Genomic DNA, 22,103 nt, shown 5'->3' on the forward strand with positions numbered 1-22,103 from the left:
TTCTCCTCGTTTGGCTCTTGTGAGCGTATCACCACCAGGGGGCACCCTATAAAAGGGCAGAGGGTTCTAGCTGGCTGTCTCTTGTTTGTTGGTACACAGACCCGCCCCCCTTGCGTGTTTGCTTCCGCCACTGGTGCAGGTATGTTGCAGTAGCATTGCTCGCTTCAGGAAAGGTTCTGCAATTTGCCAGCATATTGATACTTAGCCCTGCTTTGCCTCACCTAGTGGAGGATCCTCCGGGTGCAGCCTGTCAACGCAGCCATAAAAAGCATGAAGTTCTCCCCTCTCTGCGTTATCGATAGGAAAGCCTGATCAGTATGTGCGCCGTACGGCGATCTATTTAGTCAATCCACCTCATTACTTTTATTGATATTAACGCTGTATTTGTATTTATTCATAAACCTAGGGCCAATCCAATGGTTAAGGGACATCTGCTGTTTTGCTTCACCAAAGAACATTTGTTTATCGGCAGTAACCTCACAACTGCTGTTGATCCTGCCTAGATGTTTGGGCTAACGCTACCACATTGTTGCTCCTGATTGCTGCTTCTGGCCAGCTTTGCGTCGCCTACTGCGGAGGCTCGCTCACCAGTTAAAGTGCTGCTTTAACTGCACGCCTTCCTGCTGCCTTGCTTGGGCCGACACTCGAAGTGTGGAAGTCACTGAACTCTGGGGCTAGCTCCCTTTATAACTTGTCCTTTGTAGTGGACATTTTTAGTTATTATCATCCTTATTATATCTTTCATATGCTTAAACCAAATGCTTCTTATTTTCTCTTGTTGTGCTTTTACCCTTATTATTCTATTATATTCTCTTATGAGTTTCCCAGTCTCTGCAAGGCCACAGCTGTTTCAGCAGACTGGGAGACTCATACACAGTCACACAAAGTTCCGTTATGCTATCTGCAAGGCCAGAAGGTGTCTCATAACAATCTCCCCGTGTGAACAGGAGAGTTATAATATTCCCACTCTTTCCTTATATAATCTCTGCTTCTTCATTGTTCTGCGCACTCTCGCGCAGACTATTTTATACTCTGTGCGACTTGTGACATATTATATTATTGTATCGTGTATTTGAAGCTTCAAATAAATAACCAAAAGACAGCTTTTCTCGATTCACCATTTATTTGTTTTGATCATTTGACTTGTACTCTCCAGCGCTGTGTTTGGGCCCTAGATTTCCATAACACCTTACTTTGGCCAACTTGATTTAAATTAGTTTGTTTATTTTATTCTAGTTAATTGTTTATTTTGTTTAACTGAACCTTTTCTCTTGTGATTTGTTTTATTCTTAAATGTTTACACAAGTTATCATCTGTTTATGAGAAAATATTTGATATTGTGTTTATTACTTTGATTTACGTATTTAGCCCCCATTAACTGCGTTTCCCTCTTTGTTTCCCTACTTAGTTACTGAGAGCTGAAGGTGGTGGTGATGGTGTCCAAGGTGGTGGGTTTCCTCTCTTGTTTTGTGTGTGATGTGCTCCCCCGGGATTTGATTTCCTGCACGTATGACTGGGGTGATTTAAGTTTGGTTTGTTTGGGGATCCTTCCACTCACTCCTCGACCCTATCCCCCCACTGGTAAGCCTCAGCCCCTAATTCATTTCCCCCCTTTGTGCTACAGCCCTGTGCCACTGTTTTGAACTGCATTTTAACTATTGACTTGTGCTAAATAAAATGGTATATTTTTTAAAAATTGAAACCACGTCTCCTGCCCCATTAGTATTCAAACCTATGTGTCCTCTCTATAACTAAAAAAAGTGTTAATATTTCCTTGGGTGAAACTCCCAAGGTGGCGTTGTCGGAATTGTGAATGGTGTCATCAAACCAACTTTAACAAATACATTCACCTATCCTCCCCTCTGCGGCTACTGCCACACTAGGTAACTGGTGGTAAGCTATGACATGCTAACATTTCCAGCTAGTTAGAGCAGACACACAATGTAATATCTCTCTCCTTATGATACGTTTTTTTTTAGTTCTAAAGAGTAAAAAAACAACACTTTCCACAGTCTTTAAAAGTTGCTCTTACTGAGTGCTATTTCAGCTGGTGGGAAAAGCTTGGCATGCCTGCAGTGCCTATACTGTAAGTAGCTGCCATTGGCTTATAAAGGCAATAATCAACGCGCCAAGATTACTTTTGTTCTATGCACAGATTTTATGTCTCCAGTTTCAGTCAGTAAGGAAGCCCAATCAAAGGCAGTCCTCAAAGACAGGCAGAGCATGGACACGTGGTATCGAGGAATTCAAAATTATATTGTCCTTTGACACAAAAGAACATGACATTATAAGTTCTGTTTTTTTATTTATCTTCCACCATTGCACCTTATAACCCCGAAATACTGACTGAACCAATGCAAAATTAAAAGCTCACGTAACATTGATCCAAGGATATTAAATATTGATTTCAGCATTATGATGGATTCCAGAAGCAGAAAATAAATTTCATTTGAAAGAGCATATTTAATTATCTGAAACAAAGATTGTACCCGCTGGCACAAATCAATCAGTTGTTCATCATCATCATCATCATCACCACCACAACCATCACCACAACAGAGATAATGACGGGCTCCTCACAGAATGTGACTGGTGCTAATGAGATCCTTCCTCCAAGGCTATGATTAGGAGTAGGTTGACAAAGATAAACTGCTCTTTAGACAAGACAATAGAAGTGCAGGAAGAGACTATTTGCATCATGACCTATGCTGCATCATGACCTATGCTGCTCTTCTCCCTGCAGCGGTTCTAAAAGTACATAAAACATCAGAATATTTTACAAGTCTGCAGTCAGTTCCAACTTAAAGTGGACCTATCATGCTATATTTGAACAATATATTGTAGGGCCATACCTATATAAAGTATATAAATATAGTTTTTTTTCAAAATACCAAACAGATCATGCATTTTAGCCATGCCTCATTTCGCTCTATTTGCTCTTTCCAGCCCTGTTTTTGCAGGGGGCTGATTCTGTGATGTAGCTTTAATGCAAATGAACTGCAGCTGACCACGCCCCCCTGCAGGAGAGGAGAGCGTGCTTTGAGATCAGCTGCTGGGCTGTCAGAAGATGGGGAGAAAAAGAGATCTCCGTCCTCCGTTTTTGTATTCGTATATATGATTATATAGAGTCTTTATTCATTTATTTTAAAGCTCAATAAATAACAAAGAAGACCTTTGACCGGCACTTTTCTAATATTGTCCGGAAGATTTCAACTTTAACGGACATGTTGACCGGCGGAAAAAAATCGAACTGAAACTCTGCCGCACAGTCCCCTCGTTCCTTGGAAGAGGCGGAGAGGTGGGTGTTTGTCATCTGCTGGTGGACTAACCGGAGAGAATTACAGCGAAGGAGGGATTGCATTGAATAACAGCAGCAGGAGCAAACGCTTGCCTCGGGGAGGGTGAAAAAGAGCCACAGCGGAAAATAAACAGAAGTGCAACCATGGCAACCATGCGCGGGAAGTTTTTTTAAATGTATTGTACAGGCTACACACAAAACATGGATATTACAAAAACAAAAAGAGACATTCCTATCTCAGACACAAAAAAAAGTTGGTCACTTCAACATTTCATAAACAAAACAAAAAATAGGTTGACAGTCCAATATCATCAAAACAACACACTCTCACTCCCTAAGCGTCCAATAGCGACGTTTGGTCAGTGTCCGTGGCGTCCAATTGTGACGCTCCTAGGCTCCTTCAGCGTCATAAAGGGACGCAAATAGCTTTCAACTGATTGCAATGTATTCCCATCTGCGTCGGGATTTGACGCTCATGGAAGCACGGCATTCGTTTATGCCGGCTGCCCTTAAAGGCAATGTGAGCATCCATTCCCATTGGATAACGGAGAATTTTACACCCGGAAGTAAGTACTCCTCTTACTGTCGATTGATTTTACAGTGATATCTGCACTACTCATCGACTAAAAAACACCAGATTATCCTTGTTAATTACACAACATTGATTGGTTTAAATTGTGTGCAATGCTTTTGTATTTTTCCCCTTCGATTCGGAGAAACAAATATGTTTTCTGAGTAAAGGATGGCAGAAGACACTACACTACCCAGAATCCCCAGCTATCGTTTGGCCTACACCATGTGCTCTGTTTGACAAACCCCGTTTTTTTCACCATTCATTCCGATGGCTGGCGTCTATGTCACGTGATCTTCAAATGTCTCCCTGCAGAAAAAGAAAACATGGCCGAACTTCGTTTTATTCTGGGTGTAAAATGCCTATTTTAAAGTTAGTTTGGCCATTAAAATGCGTTTTGATGTCATTTGATGCGAGAAATATGAGTTGTTATTTCAGATTATGTGTGCAGTGGATGCACATGATCTTTAGTTTGCTAGTTATTACGAAGATTACTTCAGGAAATCGCGACGTTTTCATTGTTACCAAGGTGGTTGCTAGGGACGCTGCTATCGATATTATTTCTGATATGTTGTGTAACTGTTTAATGGTGTTATCTTTATTGCTACCCCCTTCCCCGTCAATGTATAGTGTTGGTCCACAGCCTAAACATATTAGTTTAACAAAATCCGCATCTAAAGATAGCCTACGTTATTTCCCCCTGTGCAATTCCAGTCTCACATCTCAGAGCACATCGTCATTAACAAATACCGGAAACAGACCAAAATAATAATAATACCTTATTCCGAGTGTGCTTGCTTTTCTCTTTGAAAGTCATCACATAACGGCATTGTAATACACGGTTCGGCTGCATTACATATTACATATCTGCCGTAGTTCTGTATTTATAGAGCCCTGATGAGAAGACAAACATGAGGAACTGAAAACGTGACGTGGATCATAAATATATCAGCCATTAAACAACATCTTACATTTCTTTTCACACAATACGTCTCCTTGCAGTATCAACACTAATTCGGCTCACTTTTATATTTGATCCAATTGGTAGATAGGCTGTATTTACACCATAAAGGTGCACAGCTGATATAAAGGGACACCTGGTGGTTAAAGCATGTTATTGAATTTCAATATTTTTATTATTAGATATTAATACGATCCCTATAAAGTATATTCATTACTTGTTATTCTCTACTAATTGTTAATTAAAGACTGTATGTAATGACTATTTTGCACATCCCTTTCAAGATTTCAAGATTTTCTAAGGTGTATTGACATATCATATAGGCCTACACAACTGTGGTGTAGTTCTGCACTGAATGAAAAACTTGGGTTGCAGGTTCCTCAATAGTGCATTACAAGACATCTATCAATATTTGTGCATACCTCCAGCAATGTTAACTATGTTGAAGCACTTATTTTAACTGATATTATACATAATGTATTATACTCTTAAAAGATGTATGTAGATATTTCATCTCCGGCCTTGTCAGGTATTGAACAATCAATAAATAAAGAACACAGAATTGTTGAATATAAAAAACAGAATTTGTGTGATTATACTAAATGATTTTCAAATAAACACAACTGCATATTTAACTGTTACACATGCTGATGTAACGCAAATGTTCCAACTTGGGATCAATAAAGTATATCTTATCTTAAGCTGATCGACGGCTACTGCCATATTTGCAAAATGTGCCTCTGAACCTTGACAAATGCATGTTTCAGGCTTATCAATTAATGTAATGTAATGTTATCACAGGGGTCACAAACATAAGACCAGCTGTTAAATAAAGCTCTTCTGACCTTAGCTGGCATGTGGGTATATATATTAATACTGCCCATATTGGGCACAAGCCATTTTCACCCATTTATTAATTATATGTTTTAAATGTGAGTGTTTCCTGTCCCCTAAACCTCCAGGGATGTACACAGTTTAATACTGGCAACTTCTTATTATGGGAAATACGAAAACGTCTTTTAAAACTACAACTCCCAGTAGAGACATCACGTGCCATAGAGAACATGTTGCGAAACAGAATAGCCAGCATGTGTAGTTCTGGGGACGGGGTGGGGGAGGGGGGACGCGGTGGACCCGTTCAAATCCAGTTTTGGACAGTCTGCCGTGGTTCCATCCCATTTCAAGTGCTGTTCGAGAATCGGCTTAACCCTCAGAGCACACTCTCCAATCACAGATCTTGAGGACTATCACGGGGTTTGTCAAGAGCACATGGTGTAGTCCAAACGATAGCTGGGGATTCTGGGTAGTGTAGTGAGTTGTTATTTCAGATTATGTGTGCAGTGGATGTACATGATCTTTAGTTTGCTAGTTATTATGAAGATTACTTCAGGAAATTGTGTCCATACAACGTTTTCATTGTTACCAAGGTGGTTGCTAGGGATTCTGCTATCGATATTATTTCTGTTATGTTGTGTAACTGTTTAATGGTGTTATCTTTATTGCTACCCCCTTCCCCGTCAATGTATAGTGTTGGTCCACAGCGCAAACATATTAGTTTAACAAAATCCGCATCTAAAATTGTGGCATAGATATACGTTATTTTCCCCTGTGCAATTCTCCATTTACTCAACAATAACACATGATTATCCTTGTGTTTATTTATTTGTTTGATTAATAAACACAAGTTGGAGTCCGTCAGGACCGAGGGTCGGAGCAGCTCATTTGCTTTAGAGAATATTACACCCGGAAGTAAGTATAGTGATAGTCCTCAAGCTCTGTGATTGGAGAGTGTGCTCCGAGGGTTACACCGAGCGTCGAACAGCACTTGAAATGGGATGGAACCACGGCAGACTGTCCAAAACTGGATTTGAACGGGTCCACCCCGTCCCCAGAACTACACATGCTGGCTATTGTGTTTCGCAACATGTTCTCTATCTATGGCATGTCTAATATCAGTTAAAATAAGTGCTTCAACATAGTTAACATTGCTGGAGGTATGCACAAATATTGATAGATGTCTTGTAATGCACTATTGAGGAACCTGCGACCAAAGTTTTTAATTCATTGCATAACTAAACCATTTGTGTATGATATGTCAATAAACTTTAGAAAATCTTGAAATCTTGAAAGGGATGTGCAAAATAGTCATTATATACAGTCTTTAATTATCTATTAGTAGAGAATAACGAGTAATGCATATACTCTATAGGGATTCTATTAATATCTAATAATAAAAATAATGAAATTCAATAACATGCTAACCACTAGGTGTCCCTTTATATCAGCTGTGCACATTTATGGTGTAAGTACAGCCTATCTACCAATTGGATCAAATATAAAAGTCAGCCGAATTAGTGTTGATACTGCAAGGAGACGTATTGTGTGAAAAGAAATGTAAGATGTTGTTTAATTGCTGATATATTTATGATCCACGTCACGTTTTCAGTGTTGGCGGCAGTTCCTCATGTTTGTCTAGAAGTCTTCTCATCAGGGCTCTATAAATAGAGAACTACGGCAGATATGTAATATTTAATGCAGCCGAACCGTGTATTACAATGCCGTTATGTGATGACTTTCAAAGAGAAAAGCAAGCACACTCGGGAATAAAGTATGATTTTTTTGTGAGACTGGAATTGCACAGGGGAACATAACGTATCTATGCCACAATTTTAGATGCGGATTTTGTTAAACTAATACGTTTGCGCTGTGGACGGGGAAGGGGGTAGCAATAAAGATAACACCATTAAACAGTTACACCTTGGTAACAATGAAAAGGTTGTATGGACACAATGTCCTGAAGTAATCTTCGTAATAACTAGCAAACTAAAGATCATGTACATCCACTGCACACATAATCTGAAATAACAACTCATATTTCTCGCATCAAATGACATCAAAACGCATTTGAATGGCCAAACTAACTTTAAAATAGGCATTTTCCACCGAGAATAAAACGAAGTTCGGCCATGTTTTTTTTTTCTGCAGGAAGAAATTTGAAGATCACGTGACATAGACGCCAGCCATTGGAATGAATGGAATGCAGTTGGAGATCAACCAATCACAGAGCTAGAGAACTAACTAGCTGGGGATTCTGGGTAGTGTAGTGTCTTCTGCTATCCTTTACTCCAAAAAAATATTCGTTTCTCCGAATCGAAGGGGAAAAATACAAGAGCATTGCACACAATTTAAACCAATCAATGTTGTGTAATTAACAAGGATAATCTGGTGTTTTTTAGTCGATGAGTAGTGCATATATCACTGTAAAATCAATCGACAGTAAGGGGAATACTTACTTCCGGGTGTACATTTCTCCGTTATCCAATGGGAATGGACGCTCACATTGCCTTTAAGGGCAGCCGACACAAACAAATGCCGTGCTTCCATGAGCATCAAATCCCGCCGCAGATGGGAATACATTGCAAACAGTTGAAAGCTATTTGCGTCCCTTTATGAAGCTGAAGGAGCCTAGGAGCGTCACAAGTGCAGGCCTCGGGGACCCTGACCAAGCGTCGCTCCTGGACGTTTATGGAGTGAGAGTGTGTTGTTTATTCATACGTTAGACCGGCCGCTCTCCCCCATGTGACGTCACACGTGGGGAGGTCACGTGGGGAGGCTTTCTTTATGCGGAATTAAAAATGGCTTACAAAAACGACGCCAGATATGTAATGTATATTTATGTATATTTTTGGGAAAATCTAGTTTATACATAATTTTCCTACACATTTATTCACTGGTGTCTCTAACCTGCAAGTTGCTCTTTAAATTCAGATTTCCCCTTGATTGAGCTTTAAGAATAAGTATTTTTGCCAGAAGAATAATTGTATTCATCAACTGTGTATTGTCCTCATCCAAAATCCCAAACAAAAGACAGAAGGGAGTAAATGCAAAATCAATATAAAGTGTCTTAAGCCAATTTTGAATCTCAATCCACAGTCTTGCAATGTATGGACGGGAAGTCTTCTTCGCTGCTTTTGTGGCAGACTACAGCGCCACTTACAGGCCTGGCATATGTACTACAGCGTCTCCAGCGCTTTCGAGCGGCAATGGCCGGCCGTGGCCCAACCCCACATTCCCCTGATAGGTGGAGAGTTGGCCATATAGGCGGAGCTCCTCGTTCCTGACATCAGAGAATTTTCAAATCTGTATCAGTCTGTATCAGATCCATTGCAGCCCCGTTTTTTAGAGATTTGGGTATGGAGGAAAAGAGAGAGGGTTGTGTTTTCTGACACTTGGTGAGTTCCCTGACACACATTCATGTATAAAAGACGTACAAAAGTGCATTTTGCATGATAGGTCCCCTTTAAGGAAAACTTCACTGGTGTCTCTAGATCGTTTTGGGTAAAGATGCTTTGTGTGTAAAGATGTTTTACTTGGAGAGCCTACAAATCCTCAGCTTGTTTGATTCTTTTCACACATAGAAAGTCTGAAAGATATGCGTGTTTTAGATTAAGAGTTTTCTTTTTTTTATAAAATGTGTTACTCCATCATTTTGTGGCCATTTTTTAAACAATTTTTCTGTATTTGGCAGCCAACCATTAGAATAGCTTGAGGATTATATGAATGATTAATGTTGACATTTGTTATGCTTTCTTTAAAATATGGATAGGTACGTTTTATTTGAGTTTGCGATGTTATATCAATCATTTGTGGAGGTTTTATGCAATCTCATCAGAATCATTAAGTTAAAAAGAGCTTTGTGTTGATTCAATTATTTTTCATCTGTTTAAAAAAAAGACTAAATATTATTGTGTTCCCTTTCCATCACAACAGAGGTTTCTCCTGAATGCGTCGTTCCTAAACAATGTTTTTCCATCAGTTATCTATCATGTGGGTAACTATAGGCAAACAAAGCTATCATCATATTGAGATATTTATATGAATAAACTCTTCATAAGTAATTAAAAAGTTCAGTTTCCAAAGGGTTAATATCAGTCGCCATCATCAAATTGCAAGAACTTCTTATAGACTCTATATCGTGTTCATATGCGGATATTGGTCCTATTTTAAGCAAGCTGAGATGTTTTCCAATGACAGTTAGCTCCGTAGGCGATGAAATGTATAGCGACAAGACATGTTACATTCAGTGTCAATGCTGCTACTGCTGCTCCCTCCACCTACTACAAGAACTCATACAAACTTTACTTTATATATCGGATATTAGATTAGATATTTCATCATATGATAACTCATAAAGCAAACACCTACAGAATTCTGGTGTTATAACTAGATATGTTTACAGAATGTGTCTCATTATCTTCTTTGTGCACAGTATTCAACAGCAAGTATTAATATAACTCTACTTCAGTCACATACAGTTAGCAGTGAAAGCGAAAAAGGATTTCTGGGAAACACAACACTGACTAGAGGGAGCAGATAAAGTGTCTGCATCTCGAAGGTCAATTACCACCCTTCAGTATAATGTTTTCTGAGGATTTTTGAAGATAACATATAATTTGTAAGTACTGGAATTCTTGGTATTCATAGTCATTTTGGATCAAAACTCCTCTTCTTTTAGCACATATATAGGGCAAAACTAAACCTTGTAGTGCAGCTACCAGAAAGGATTTGATTCCCCAAACTAGAGCGGGCACTGAATATCAATGCATGCAGGTATAAAGTCCCTGCTGCGTGGATCCTGATATGGTAAGATACGTCTCAGTTCTTAGGTAATGTATGTCCTCAAACTTGTAGCTAAAGTGAGAAGCTCCACTTCCTCTTTGTTTTATTTCCATGTCCTTAGAAGTCATATGAAGCAAACTTCATAAAGAGAAAAAAAAAAAGAGGGAAAAAACTGTCACCTTGATGTTTCTACAGCAGTTTTTCATTCAAGCTGGTCTCAGAGGACAAGCGCTAAGGAAAACATCATTATGTGGGGAGAAATGTACCGGTAATAAACCCAAATGGCACTGAGAGGTGCAGTTGTCAACCATGATAAATGGCACCCATGCATCCTGAATGTGTTTGGTGCCCTTGCCATGTTGACTCCCTCTCCTGAGGGCGGGCTCTCGACTGCTGGCTTTGGCCTGGAGCTCCAACCTTAACCCCTCCACACGGGGCTCTCTGACAGGACGGGGGCGGCACTGAGAGTGCCAGCAAACCTCCTTCACAATGCTTCACTTATTCTCATTTGCACCGCGGTTAACATGTGCACCGCGGTTAACATGTGTTCAAAGTGTGTTGTCTTCATCATTAATTCCTTCATCAGTGAAAATAAATATGTTTAGCTTTCACAATAGCGACACACAAAGACAGGTTTGCTTTGCAATAGCTTGCAATTGTCTCTAATTCACATCTTATTATTCCATATATTAGTAGGATGTTTTGTTGTGATAAATGATATAATACAATTACCACAACCACGGCTTTAAATGTAAACATAGATAGACTTCTCGGTCATGCATAACAATGGTAAAACATGTTTTGCTGCTCTTCTTACAGAAACGCAAGACAATGAAACATGCTAACAATAAATAAGGTATAAATCCTTTGCAAAAATTGTACCATGGAAGAAAAACAACACATTTTTTCCTAAATGTAATACTTTTGCTCTTTTCATTATTTCCCTTCTCTGTAATGTATTGTTAAAGGGGTGCACCTACAAACAGGCATGCATCATAATTTGAGATATTTTGGGAGTAGTTTGGAGACATCAATTTGTCTCATTCATTTTGAAGAATAGCATCACAACAAAGAAACATGGCTGCAAACCTTTTACACTTTTAAAGTAATTGTGTTTTTTTGTTATGTTTCTGTCTTACCGCAGTGCTCTGCTTGTCTGATCTTTTCTCGTTTCTTATTAGAAATATCTGGTACCCAAACAATTGGGATGTGACTTGTATTAGTCCCCACCCATCTAAACCAAAATGTTTCAAGTGGCTTCAAATAACTCTCATTTTCTTTCCTCGTTATTATATTCAATCTGCAATTATTTGAAATAAAAATGAGAACAAAATAGCACACATTTTCGTGATTTTTAGTGGTGCATATCCGTTAGTCACGGAAAGAGCAACAACCCCAATCACCACAAAATTGTTTAGTAATTATAATAAAAAAGAACAGCTGCATTTTTACAATTCCAAAACATAACCTTTTTTTTCTGTTGCACAAAACACAGTTTCAACCAAGCGCAACAAAAGCTAGATGTTGTTTAGTGGTGAGGCAGTTTCACTAAATGGGACTTTACAGATGCACTGAACTGTCTATTGTATGCTTGTAAGATGAATGCTCCTTGCTAATCTTGTAAGACTAAATACTTTTTGCCGCATGGACTCCCTCCCATTCATCTCCATTTTATTTGGAACATTAATAATAAATTGCACTTTCACATCAATGCGTAATTATATCTACTTTAACCTGGTCAGCGACAATAGCTTCTATTAAGCAATGTTGATTCATAGCAGGCCAGTGTGGGGCTTTCTAAACAAATACTGAATAAATGAAAGGGAAACTAATGTAGTCTGGTGTACTGCTGTGAAATAGTATCCGCAAGACTCAAGTTCGGGGAGAGGGCATGAAAACAGGAAAATGGATGATTATAGAGAAGGCGAATTACATTAGTGTGTCGAATTAAAGGGACGTCTGGTATCCAGCTGAGATAGCACCTAAAAAGCCACAGAGAGAGGGGGGAAATGGCATATGATGAATGTAAAAGACAGGGACAAAGACACTGTGTGTGAGAGCGAGAGAAGCAGGGGGAGGAAGGATGAGAGGAGAGGATAAGCATGGTGCTAAAAATATACCTCCCCACCCTATGAGTTTTTCGTCTCTTGGCATAGAAGATGTGTGCGGCAATAAAGCTGTGAGCTTGTTATTGTTATTTCATTATTCCCTGAGTTTCTGTGTACAAAATCTACAGTGGACCCCAGGAGGGGAAAAAAGCTCGAGTGAGTTTCTGGCAACTTGAAAAGAACAAAAGTGTACGATCGACCCACTGAGGGGAAAACCACATTACAAATATATCATTAAGGATCTCTAATGCAGTCGAAGCACAGTCTGTCTGGGTCCATTATCTGAGCATCAAAACATAAAAAAGACTTTGTGGATGTTTCAAAAGTAAGAATCTTCATTCAAGTCTTCAAGAGACACACAACGCATTTTGCCGATTCGTTCTGAACGTACATTTTTCCAATAAAAACGTTGCACAGAACTATTTTGAGAAAAACTCCTCGACTGAATATGTTTTATTTTGCCCAGCTGATGGCATGAGATGCTACTCACCAACATCTCAGAGGCAGAACATCAATTGAGCATGATCGGCTCAGCCTCGAAACACTCAATAACTTACAGACCCTGGTTGTATTGAAGACACACTGTTACAGTCGTTATGGCAGGAGAGCTTTGCCAGTTTGTTGTAGAACAAGTGCATCAATTGAATCTGCTTGCAACATTTACAGGTGGTTAAAACACAGTGTGGCACCCGGGGAGAACATAATATTCATTCTCCCCTGCTGTCAGATATGTTATTCACTTTAAGAGAGCAGCTATTGTTTTGGGGTTTAATCTCTGTCGTAACTAAATCTTCTTGTGTCTCTGAAATTGTCAAAATATGTGTTTAGATAACTTGTATGACTGAGTGCAAATCCATTTCTTCCACATTTTGAGGTGGGCACCCAGAGAACAGCGCCCGAAAGCAAGAGCAACAACTCCAGATGTTGCAAATAAAAACCTCCACTGAGATCAGGGAATGTTTGTGAATTTGTAAAGCATGCTTACTTACTTGTAGCACAACAGAGCCACGAAATGAGAGACAAACAACAGACATGTTGCTGTCGTGGGGCAGGAAGTGGAAGGGCAGAGAGTAAACCAAGAGGTGGAAGAACAACTGCGCTGCCAGGCATCAGGGAAAGGTGGAAATGGAAGATAATTGGTGACCAGGAAGTTAAATGTGCTTGTGTACAAAATGTCAAGCTGCTTTGTTTCAGAAAAAGAAGGTGCAGTGCAGAATCACCATTTTGAAAACAGATGAGGACTCTGACATCTGGAACAGACCGTGCCATCCTGACGGTGAATAAAGCCAAATACACCGTTCAATACAAATCAATCATTACGTTATTGCTTAAGTGCCTCCTGGGTAATACACATGAAACACTGAAGAATAATCCCACTATAGTATTGTGTTGGAAAGAGATCAGAGATTATATAAATGTAGACAGCACTATCACATCAACACGGCACAAGAGCCTAACCTGGACACATGTGAAAACACGGTGTCCTTACATGTCATATCACATGTACAGTACAGGGCACTATCACATTCACTATAATGTATTACTGACAAACTGCTGAGGAAGTGGAACATGAAAAAAAAGAAAAAGACATCGAGTCGCAGAATGTAGCCTAACCCAGATCAGGTAAATGTGTCCTGCTCGACCTTCCCTCAAGTACAATGCTGGTTTCCACTGACAGCAACACAGCTCTACAGTGAGTTCCCAGTGCCCCCACTCTGCCTCATGGAGGATGGAGAGACGACAGCTCTGAACCTCCTCTAGGGCACTGCAGCCTTTGATGTTGTGTGTGGAGGTCGAGATACAAATCCAGGAAGTGCAAATCTTCACGTAGAAGATGAACCCAGCAGACAGCAACGTCGGTATTCCATATGTTTTCAGAAAAACAACGGACCATCTTCAAAAATTAGCTTGCTTTTATATTTACAGTACATGTGAAACTGGAGGTAAGATGGTGGTGGATCTGCAATAGCAGCCACCTTAACTGCCATCTGGACAACTTTTCTCTCACAAGTTACACTTCATCATTTGACATGTGATGACTCTCACAGACTGACAGCTGTACAGCTCGTGTGTGACCTCAGTGACTCCCATGTGGCAGGAGGTTGAAGACGCTCGTGTACAGGCAGCAGGAGCAATGAAGCCATTAATTGCCCTTTGAATATTTAATAGTCTTGGCTACAATATATGTGACTTTTTCTGGACTGTGATCCTAAATTATTATGACAATACAATATATGGTCTAGCTTTGCATTATTATTGCAGACCAAGTGAAACAGTCCACATTATTTTAAGGAAAAACCATTGATTGTGTTTGAAATAGCATAGTATAGCAATGCTGACAGAATTGACTTTCATAGTGAAATCCAGTACAATATTATGTGATTTAGAACACAACCAAAAATGTACTTTTTTCATGGATGTTCTCCTCTTGTGACTTCACTTTGATGATGGAGCACGTGGAATTGGGTTTATAATGATGTTCAAGGATTATTAGGCTGAAATATTTGGATGTCCTTGTTGTGCTCATTGTGCCTAACAAGCACCACTGTTATGAAATAATTGAATCATGAGGCTTTGACCACCATAGTTATTTAATGCATCAATTATGTTCCTAATATTGTTTTTGTGACCCCACTCTGCGTATTCAAGCAACAGCCTAAGGTTGACCACTGTGAATTCCTCTAAAAATACTAAACCATTTAGTCCTTACTTAAATAAATGTTTGTTTTTTGAAGTTCTCATTTCAAACTACAAGCCTTTGTTCCTCTGATGTGATGTGCTGCTACCCTACTTCCGACAAAACCTCTGTATGTCCTTTTCTTGTCCTATATAGTATCATACCATACTATTCTGTACAGGACTCTTTTGTACATCCCAACCTGTCCTAAACTTAGCCTCTACTGTATGTTTATACAGCACTGGTTAATGTCACAACAGTCTTAGTGAGTATTTGAAGCACAACAAATAGTCGTCTTTTATCCTCAATACAATTGGCAGTGCTTCCTCATGCAAAGGATGTTGTTATGGTAACATTTCCATGATAAAACATTTACAAACTGTCAGAAGTTGCATCCGTACAAGCAGAAAATCACATTAGTGTGTGTCTGCAGCCTGAGAGTCAGCAGGGCAGGATTGGCCTTGTGCCATTGTGTTTCTGCATTTCATGGATCACTGCAATATGTAAGGCTTTGTGTAGGCTGAACATACTATTACTCATTTATTTCAATGAGACAGCATCGACACAGCAGGGATAGGAAGTTGAACCAGATCACATTTTTGCAAGCATTATTAATCCGGCTTCACACTGCCTTATTTGTTTAGGCACACATTCTTGTTATATTGAACAAATATATTGTTATTGTTAACCCAGGAATTGTCTACATAGGGGAAGAAAACATTGTCTCCATGATGAATGAACTATAAAGATGTTTTTGTCTGTGCTGTTCTCTATGGTTTTAAAATGGTAATTTCGCATATTTGAATCAATCTCTCAGTTAATGGGATTTTTGTACTTTTTATTTTGAAAATATTGCCTTAGGGTGGTGCTAAAAATGTAATTCTTGGTTATTAGTCTTACCATTTTCATGTCCATGTGAGCATAATTTATATTGGAATTCCTGCATTGCATTTGGTTTTCGCACAGCCGCGTTTCTCCTTGCATTTTTTTCTCACAGTGCTATTTTTAGTCTGAAGCAGCTCAATGTGTGATATTAGCGAGCACCTACATGTACCCTGCTGAGGTGTCCTTGAGCAAACCTTAGCCTACTGAAACGAGTAATATCCATATGGAGATCAGGAACATATCACACATTACATTACACATCCTCACATTACGAAGCTGCTTGAGCAGTGGATGAAAAGTGCAGAATTCGTGTAGCCTCTCTTGAGAAAACCATCTGTTAGCTGCAAGCGTTCAAATCCGGCTCATATTCTGTCAAACCTTTGCACTTTTATTCCTGTTTACCTCCACTATCTGGAAATCAAAGACTTAATATAGCGCGTAAAGTAAGAAGTTAAGCTTCCAACTGAACTATAGATCTTTATAAGATTTACCGTGTGTGTCGAGAGCTGCTCTGTTAAGGGTTGTATCTGATCCTTGGGAAGGGTATAACTTTTTGGGTAAAATGTACACTGTGAGGTTGACAGGTTTGTGTAAGTAATTGCTTAGTGCTCTAAGTTAGACGCGTTTAGAGATGCCTCATGTGATAAAGTGTACTCTCTTTTGATAGAGATTAAAACCAACATGGTGTCTGAATAGGTGTATTCAAGGGTTTTTAGGATTTAAAGCACCACAGAGCTTCACATTGTCCTAAAACTATTTGGAATGTATTTCATACAATTATAACAAATATACTTTACTAATTACATTTGAGGAAATATGATATTGTCTATAGTCTTTTCATAAATTAACTCTGTACAGTGACTGGATTTAACGGCTGACCATGACACCAAGAGCCAATACTGCCAACAAAATAAAATATGAAGCCTTAAAAAAAAACCTATAATTACTGGCTGCTAGTTTACTCTCTCTTATGTTCACTCATTATTATTATTATGCTGCTTTATACCATAGTTGTGTATGTATTTGATTTTATGACGTGTGCACTTGCCTCTTTACTTTTACAACTAATATTAGCCTTTGACAATAATTACAGAGTTGCATTATGGGTAAGGTTGTCCTCGTGTTTTGGTGTAAAAAGGAGAGTTCATTTTTATTGATGTGTTTGCTAGACGAAAAAAAAAAAATCATGACACCTGCTCCTCTGATATAAGTGGTTAATAGACTGGTTTAAGTTCACTTCGGTAGCATTTTATTCATTTGATTTTCCAAAACTAGCTTTTTATATTTCTTTTTTTTTTCCACGGGGAGTACAAGAAGATTTACACTTGAACATAAAACATCCAAGAAGAAAAAAAATGAGCAAACAAAGAGAATTTATAATCATCATTTATAGTTCATGGTCACTTTTCCTCAAACTCATTCCAAGTACAGGTCTCCGGAAAGCAGAATCGACTGACAGAATGACAGAACAAACACAGAACAGTTGAAATGGAGACTTCTTTTTGAGCTATTCTCCTCTGGTTTTGCATCAGCCCAAGCACACATTAGACAATCTTATAATACCACTTGGAAACACACACAGCAAGTTAATTTATTTGAATAATTGTCATCATCTCCACTCAAATGCTTGCTCTTCATTCTTGCTTCTTTAAGTCAGGATTGAGGAGGAAGGCAGTGATTCTACCGGTTTCCTTAAAGAGAGCCACACAAGTTGTCATGCCACGCCTCTCCGCATATCCACGCCTTGTGCAGTTTTTGGGAACGGTTAGGCTACTACTGGTCTGGGATCATCTATCTCAGGTTGGCATTTGTATAAAAACTATATAGGAACACATGTAAAAACAGGGCAGAATCAAATCATTTTCAAACGGAAAATAAATGCAGATGTCTTAATAAAATCTTCTATGTCTAGCAACACTTAATAACACTTATGTCTTCTTTTTGTGCTTTTTTTCCCTTTTATTCCAAAATGGTTGAGGAGCAGTTATAGTTTGCATCATCTATACAACAGGCTATAAAACACCACTTTGTCACAGTCCAGAAAGCACATATAGATGTGTTGTACTGTATATAAACATATGTACTGTAATAAGATAATTTTGCGTGCATGCCTCCCAAATCATCACTTAGAGACACCCCCCTGATTCTGGGGAAACTATCTCCTTTGATTTCTCACTGGCACAATGAAAATATTCTTCTTTTCAAACATAGTCTTTCAGGAGAAACTGTCCTCCATTCAGAGCTTCGCACTGCGGCAGCTCCGTCATCCAGGTATTAGTCTTTGCCGGCCTTCACTGCCTCTGCAGTGAGTGCTTTGGCTGATTCCCCGCACGTCATTTGTGGATGTTTTGTCTCTCTGATGTCACTGTTACCTGTTTTTTTTTCTTCTCCTCATCCACAGTAAATGTTTGGCGTATTTATGTATGTAGTTTAAGCTTTGTGTCATTTTCTCTAGAAAAAAGTCTCAATAACACAAACACAGGCAATGTAAATGAAAACATTGAGTTTGTCGCGATGAATCTGCCTTTGCAAAGTGCATCAGCTCCTCTGTTTACCAGAAACAAGGGAGTTGGATCACCGTCCGGGCCAAGAAACACAGATGGGTTAATGTTGTTTTGTTGTCGTGTTAGATATGTATTCAGTTCAGTTTCAACTGGTCGCCAGAGACATTTTTCCATCAGTCTCTTTCTGGACAGTAAATCTTTTCTCTCTCGAGTGCTTGTGTCTAAAGAATGTTTTTTTTTTCATACTTTTTCAGAGCATTGTCTTATAGGAAAAAAATGACTAAATAATGTTCGTCTTTGTTATTATACTGTACACATGTTGATGTCCTGATTTGTCTTTTCTTTAATTGTTTAAGTTGGTCCGTCAGAGACCAAAGCTTTGACAATCACACGTAGTACTCCTTGTCCTTATTCTTCTTACTCTTGTTTGAGGTTTTTGCGGTGTTCACTGGTTTCTCTTTGACCACGGTGCCGTTGGACTGCGCCGAGTTGCTGATGTAGTTGCGACTCTCGTCCACGTGGTACGAACCTTCGTCTCTGTTCCGGTATTTGTACATGGCGTAGAGCAGGATGAGGATGCATAGCGCTGCTGCTGCTACGATGCCCACCACCATGCCCGTCGTGCTGCTGGACTCCCGGAAGACCTCCTGCGTGCCGGGGTAGCCCTTCAGTCCAGGGCCGGTGGGATTGGCTGCAAAATGGACAGAGGTATGATTACCACAAATGTACTGAGATCACTAGCTTTTTACATTTGTTCATCATTACAACTACTATACTGGATTTATGCGAGTGAGCGTGTGCATTTCTTCTCTGTGTGTGTGGATCAATATCCCAGTTTATTGTTGAATGAGAGTGCAGACATCATGCCTCAAGGTTGCTGAAGATAAAAGTAGATGTGACCTAATAGGATTAGCTTCCCTGCTTAATAGAAGAGCATGCAGTAACACAGTGAAGCGACAGCAAGCATACATAGTACAAGTATAAGCTGAATCTTAAGGCTTTTTAACCATCAAATGTATTAGCAAGATAAAATCTGAGAAAATTCACACAAATGAAAAGACACGCAAACAACCCAAAGTTCCCTTTTTCATTAAACACTTATTTTACATCCTTTGACAATCAGAACAAGTACTTTAGACTTTCAATTAAAATGCCACCCACTCATTCCTTGCAGCACACTGAATAACTTACAAGTGTCTTTCCAATAAATGTGGGAGCTGGAAATGTGTGTAGACTTTGCCTGAAGTATACGCCATATTATCTGTCTAATCTACTGCTCATCCGTGTTTTGATAGTTGTCATTTCACTTAAATGAAAGGTGAGTTACAGAAGGATAAAGAGATTTGCATAATTCAGAAGGATCTGACGATAAACGTATATGTTATTATCTACAGAACCATAGTTAAGCTCTCAGATCATTACATGTTTTACAGCACAGTGGTGAATGCACAGTACATTTCCAACATTTACTACTGTCTATCAAAGCAGCACGACTGTTTTATTGTGCAACTAAATCTCTCAGATAGAAAGAACTCTTTAATTGACTCAGCAGATTCTGCCAAAGGCTGTACCCACTTCTGTTCTGAAATGGTGCCATTCAACGGGGCATATTCTGCAAACACGTCAGCCCCCTGGTATCACTCTGTCCCCCCGGCACGTCTCTCTGTGTGTTTCTACACCAGTCATCAGTTCTGCTTAAGCCCCCTTTGTTGCGTTTTGTGAAATGTAAACACTCAACGCTAACATTTGGATATGAAAGCACTCTGGTTCCTGTGGATTTGGGCAAAAGTAAAACTCTTTGAGGGATTACAGCTGGGTTCAGTTATGTTGACATAAAGATGTATGCACTGGACAAACTAACAATAACAACTGGCACGTAAAGAGCTGTCGGGCTGCATTGTTTGCCCACTGATGACAGTTTGAAGGTATTCAGAGAGCTATACAGTGTTGCACTCTGCCGCTGCTCCTTGCCCTCGGCCCCAGACTGATGAAACACTCTGAAGCAATATGGACCATTTTGTTCTGTGTATGACCTTTACTATTTTTTAGCCTGCTGTGAGAATTGATTTATCACATTTATTTTTATCTTACAGGTATTTCTAAGCTATGTTATTAAATAAAATCTGAATGGTTAGCATATTATTTTGAAGATTAAATGTACGAAAAAAAGTAGAAAGTGTTAGCAAGGTAAAAGTGTATATGGTATATCTTGAACACCTTTTCATAGTTTGACTACAGTTCATAGTAAGTGAGCGAGAAAGACTGCTTTATTAGCTCGATGCACACAATCTTGTTATTATGTAAAAAAAAGTTTTACCATCTTGAATATTTCCAATATTATAGGAGCATTATAATACTATATTCTGTCAGGATATTGAAATATGGCATGTTTTTCTCTTTGTTCCTGTTAGTTCACAGTGTGTTCATGGAGGAACAGCGCAGGGTTTGTTCTACAACATAAAGCTCTTCTGAAGAGTTTGACAGAAGCATACAGAAGAGCACATTCCATGAACACTCATTATAAATTGAAACAATATGGGTATAAGATCTCATGATCAAAAAGTATGAGCATATACATTAAAGGTTATAAGAATATTCATCTGGATTTTTGTGAATATTTATTTGAAACAAAAGACTAATTAGATTTTTTATCTAAAATGACAGGTGTCAACATTTGCCTTATAATCACTTTTGATGTTTACCACAATGGATTTGACATGCGCCGCCCCTCGTGTCCCATTTGGCTGTTCAACTTTTCTCTACCTCACTATACTCCTTTTTTCAAGAGCATTTTGGTTTTTAAAAATAATTGCATTCTTCAGCTTTGATAGTGAACCAGCTTTAAAAAGACATTTAAAAAGAAAAGTACAACGACAATGCCTCTTCATTATTTCCACCCTTTGATCTTGGCCAGTCAAAGTGATATTTTCAGAAGAATAACGTTGCTCCTAAGCTAGAAGAAGTGTCCACAGTGGAGAGCAACTCTCTATCCATCGTATATATCAAAAGGGAAAGACATGGAAAAATAAATGTTGCTGCTCTTGAAGTTTATCATAATCACCTTGTCTCATCTTATTAAATCCTTATTCGAGGACAGCCTCACTTTTCTGGGCGTGAACCAATAGGGACTTTTTCCCCTCATTGTATAAACAGGTTGTTTCTTGCTGATCCGTGAAGGACAGGAATAATTAATAAGATGACACAGCACAATCCATGCTACAGACTACTTTTGTACTAATGTCTCAATGTCAGATGAGCCCAATGCAAATCTAAGATAGTTCTTTGGGGTTCCTCAGTGTGTGTGTCCGTCCTTTAAAAAACTGTAAATACAACTAGCGAACGCGATTCTATTCTAAAAGACCCTGCTAGTGATTTGCACATTCTGCAATTCAAGTTTTAAAATGTTGGATCTATTTCTAGGGATTTTTCACTTTGACTGAATTCTTTGCAACAGGGTAATGTAAGAAAACGTTTGGAACC

At 39.0% G+C, this 22,103-nt stretch overlaps 1 protein-coding gene across 5 annotated transcripts in view; it reads right to left on the reverse strand.

Moving 5' to 3' along the window:
- Positions 1 to 17,351: 17,351 nt before the first annotated feature.
- Positions 17,352 to 22,103, reverse strand: part of LOC117459590 (neurexin-1a-like) — a 303,237-nt gene continuing 298,485 nt past the window's right edge. For all 5 annotated transcript variants that reach the window (XM_034100510.1, XM_034100514.1, XM_034100515.1 and 2 more), the window contains one exon: positions 17,352 to 19,314. In XM_034100510.1, the coding sequence (XP_033956401.1) occupies positions 19,010 to 19,314 (305 nt within the window). In that variant the 3' untranslated portion in view covers positions 17,352 to 19,009. The remainder of the gene's footprint in view (positions 19,315 to 22,103) is intronic.

Source organism: Pseudochaenichthys georgianus, chromosome 15 (assembly GCF_902827115.2).
Source record: "Pseudochaenichthys georgianus chromosome 15, fPseGeo1.2, whole genome shotgun sequence".
Taxonomy (NCBI): Eukaryota; Metazoa; Chordata; class Actinopteri; order Perciformes; family Channichthyidae; genus Pseudochaenichthys; species Pseudochaenichthys georgianus.